This window comes from Myotis nattereri (assembly GCF_964212035.1).
Source record: "Myotis nattereri genome assembly, chromosome: 6".
Taxonomy (NCBI): Eukaryota; Metazoa; Chordata; class Mammalia; order Chiroptera; family Vespertilionidae; genus Myotis; species Myotis nattereri.
Window position 1 is genome coordinate 89,257,882 of NC_138081.1, and position 4,373 is coordinate 89,262,254.

The 4,373-nt window shown below is 40.1% G+C and overlaps 1 protein-coding gene across 1 annotated transcript; it reads right to left on the reverse strand.

Moving 5' to 3' along the window:
- On the reverse strand, nucleotides 1–3,913 carry CALHM4 (calcium homeostasis modulator family member 4; the record flags this gene model as incomplete). Its single annotated transcript, XM_081094763.1, has 2 exons — nucleotides 2,447–3,913; nucleotides 1–384 (listed from the first exon to the last, which is right to left on the reverse strand). The coding sequence occupies exons 1-2, from the start codon at nucleotides 3,002–3,004 to the stop codon at nucleotides 1–3; spliced, it is 942 nt and encodes a 313-aa protein (XP_080950889.1). The 5' UTR covers nucleotides 3,005–3,913.
- Between the last annotated feature and the right edge of the window lie 460 nt (nucleotides 3,914–4,373).

Genomic DNA, 4,373 nt, shown 5'->3' on the forward strand with positions numbered 1-4,373 from the left:
TCAAGGTTTTAATTCAATGCCTCCTGGTGTGCTTTCCTCAGCCTCATCCACCTGGCCTCCAAGGAAGCTATAGTGACCTTGCAAGTCATCACCCATACAGAGAAGACTGGGTACTGAAATGTCTTTCCAATCCTGACACGAAGGAATGCGGATGTGTTTGACATCTTCATTTCCAGGAACGAAGCCAAATAGTTTCCTTAGGCGCTGCGTGATGAGGAGGCGTGAGTGCTGCTCTGCAGCTTGCTCAAAGAGCTCCTTCTCGTTGCGGAGGTGGTTGGTCCAGTAGCAGTGCTGCAGGGAGGTGAGGGGAGAGCAGCACCTCATCAAACAGCAGGAAACGAGGGTGATGATGGTTGCCAAGGTGATCAAAATCCAGCCCAGCATCTTCATGTAATTATTTAAAAGGAAAACAGAAAGCATCAATGCTTCGAATATTCAAGAAATAGCCATAGTAAGAGGGATTCCCCACAAAACAGGACCAAACTGTGGACAAGGTATTTGTTTTTCTAGTTTTTCACCTACTAACAAGGTGATGATCATTTGATATGGATATGGGTATGATGGGGGTACAGGCCCAACCAGTTCAACTTGGTTTTTGGATTACAAAGGGTTTTGAATGAATTCTAAGTGTTGTCCTTGAAGTAGCAGATGCTATAACCCACCAACTACCTTGCATAAAGGTACATAAAGGTACATACAGTATGTTCTTTGCTTTTAGCTCAACCTTACTTTTCAACCATCAGGTACAACCTTGCAGTCTCTGGGGGCTTAATAAATATTTGATAATGATGGTGATGAAAATGATATCATAGATAATAATGGTAGCCTCCTAAGGCGTCTTCAATGATGTGCCAACAAGTATTCATTAATATTTCTTCCTGAGTTGCTCTTTCCTTTTATTTTTTATGACCAAAGAAGAAAGCCAGTGAGCAGACTCTTATGTCCCTAAATGTATAACAACTTATCATTTTCCTCTCCCTTCAGATAGTCATTTGCTGGCTAGTTTTATGACTTGTTTTTGAAATATACTTTGAAAGGAAAATGAACTAGATTTTATTTGTAACTATTTAGTTTCCACCATTAAAGATTGATGTTAATGGCTGTTTTCTACTCTTACAATCCTTCCCTCCCCCCCCCCCCACTTTTAATTCTTCTTCTTTTCAATATTCAGCAGTTGTTACATAAAGTGAGAGACACAAGTTTCATACATTTGGGGAAGCCAGCAGTAGGCAGCTATAGTCTGGAAGGTGAAGGTCTCTTCCACAGTTTGTTATTCACCAACAGGCCTGGGATTACAGTGTGTGTACGCTAAGATAGCTGCACTCTGTGGAGGCTAAAGCCTACAACGTGCTCATCACAATTAAACCTAATAGAGGCCTGCGTGGTGGAGGAAAGGCCATCTCAGATGCCCATTAATTCATCAGCTATCATTGACTGAGCCCCAGGTTGACCTCCACCATGTGCTGTGCATGGTGCTTGGTTGTGAATAATTTAAGACACATTCGGTCTTAAAGACTGCCAAAGCCACAGTCTTTAAGCCTAAAGAGAGAGACAAAAGAACAATCCAAGAAATATGGTAAAATATGTCAATTTTTTGATATGTGTAAACACAGGGGGGGAGCACAATGGAAGAGAAGTGAACTTGTTTCAAGGAGAAGAGTATCAGGGAATACCTCTCAGAGGAGGTGATGCTCACACTTAAATCATTAAAGAGGAGTTCAACAGATGCAAGAAGTTGAGGAGAGTTCCACTAGGGGAAGAAGACAGAAAAAGAAGAGCAGAAAGAGTTGGGGAAGCTGCACAAGTTTGGATTCTCAAGGTCTTAGGAGACGTGTGGGAAACTGGTCCAGGCCTTCCTCCCACTCCCTCCTCCCACTCCTCACACAAACCTGGCCAAGGCCACTTCATTTAAGACCATTATTGTTGTTTAATTTTAATGATGTTTAAACTTCTTGTAATTTTAGATATTCTAATTTATAAGAATTCATATTTAAGAATGTATATGTAGCAAGATAAAATGACTCATATGGTAATAATTTTAATAACAATATCTAAAATTCATTGTTTTTACAGATATAGATTCTGGACACAGTACTGAGCACTTTAGATATATTAGCTGATTTATTCCTCACACCGATTCTATGCAGTTGATCCCATTAATATCCCCATTTTACATCTGAGAAAAGTGAAGCATGGAGAAGCTACCTAACTTGCTGAAGGTTTTGCAGGTTACTGAACAGCAAAGCAAGACTTAAACCCAGGTATGTGATGCCAGACTGTAAACATCCTAACTGTATTTATATAGCTGCTCATAGAAATCACTTTGATGATTGACACCTAGTTTGTGTTCTATGAACAGACACTATGAGCAGCAGCCGGATGTGAAACGTTTCCCATGATAGTTACTATGGGAGAGGATAACAGGGAAAAAAAATCAAGAACTTACTTGTGACTGGAATCTGTGCAGAAGAGCTACTTCATCTCTTACCAGGATCATGTCAGGAGGAGCTGCTGTGCTGCATGGAAACCCAGCTAAAATCTCCTCCCGTTTGTCGGCACTGATGTTGTCAAACGCTGGGTAATGGTCCACAGTTACAAATTCACTTGCTGCACATTCGTAGTAGGTGCCTGTCATCAGGGTGGCCACCAGCCACGTCAATGGAGCAACGAGTGCCCTGCCGGTGATGCTGAAGAACCTGAGGCAAGCCAGCTTGCGCTCCAGGAGGCCGATTCTCCGGTGTGGAGGGGCACAGCGGCAGCAGTAGTCACTCGAAATTGTCCACATCTGGTTTCTCAGAGCATAGCCAGCAACTAGAAGGATCAAGGCAGGAATGACTAGGAAAGCAGAACCATAGTAGAAATTTTTCCCAACCTGACACGGACATCTGAATGTGGAAGAGGTGAACAGTTGCTGCCCGCCAAGAGTCAAAGCAGCAATTAAAGAATTGATCCATGTTCCACTTCTCTGCAGAGAACACGCGATATTGTTGAGAGTTGAGCCCATCGTTGGGAAGCTCTTCCACCAAGCAGCGCGGAGCCCTTTCTGATCATTAGACTTCTCGAGCTGTAACCATTTTATGGGATCTTACTAGTTTAACTGGTTGTGTCAGTCAACCAACATCCTTATATGTTGAAAGGACCCTAGCATCTTCCCTTGTGCCCCTTGGGAGTCCTAACCTAATAAATGCACTTCCTTCAGATTACAGCTGGGAGAAATTGAAAGAGGGTTCATCTGGTATGAGAGACAGGAGTAACTTCTTTAGTGTATCTTCTCACGAAAGAGAGGATGGCTTATTGCAAAGCAAACAGCTGCCATCATCCCATGGGCTGCACTGTGTGACCCAAAATGCTCAGCACCAGCAAATAGAGCATTGGAAGCAAAACAGCAAACGTTCTTACCTTTCTACTAGTCCAGGATATGGCATGAAAATTGATGGAAATTATAAAAAACTAAAGTGACCCAAAAATTCACACCTCTGGTTTGTCCATAGCCCAAGAGTTCTGCCAGAAAATTCCAAAAACTTTCCCAAAAAGAGCAGAACAAGGTTTGGGTACCCCTAAAGCCGAATCACAATAAAAGCATTCTAACTTTGCATAAAAATCTGTTTGGATTGACAGAATCTAATATAATAATGTGTTGCTTTATAAATTAAGTTGTAAATTTGTTTATAAAATATATTTTGTTCTATGGAAATGTAATATTTGGGTACTAATAAAGTTACATATCTATAAAGAAATAAAATGATCAAATTTATTTTATAACTTCTATATAAAAGGCACCTAACTAGGCTTGGTTGGGCTTATAAAAAGTGAGTAAGATATAAGTTTCTGTTTTCAAAAAAACATCAGTTGGACATGATTAAATACATAATGTGTGAATTGAAACATAATGCTGAGGAATTCATCCAAAGTGCAATACAAAAAGACAAAGAAATAACGTATTTTTTTAAATCAATGAAAGAAAATAGAAGACAAATTAAGCAACTCCATGATCTGTTTATTTGAAGAGAAATAAATGAGAATTTTGCAGAATCAAAGGAAGTTCTCACATCAGAATGGTGTTAGATGTTATGAATAGTGTAAAGATAAATTCACATATAGACATGCCATAGCAAAACTGCAGAGTGTAAAAAATAAAGAGATATCCTTAAAAGCTAGCCGAAAGAGGAGATACATAACCTATGAAAGACTGACAATAGACTAGCAGGAGACGCTAATCAGCAACAACAGAGACCAGAAGACAACACAGAGTAACTTAATACCAGGTAAACAGCCATTCAAGATAGAACGAAATAAAAATACATGAAACTAAGAGGATTTGCTGCCCACAGAACCTCAGTAAGAGGATTGTTAACGTACATTTTCAGCAAGGA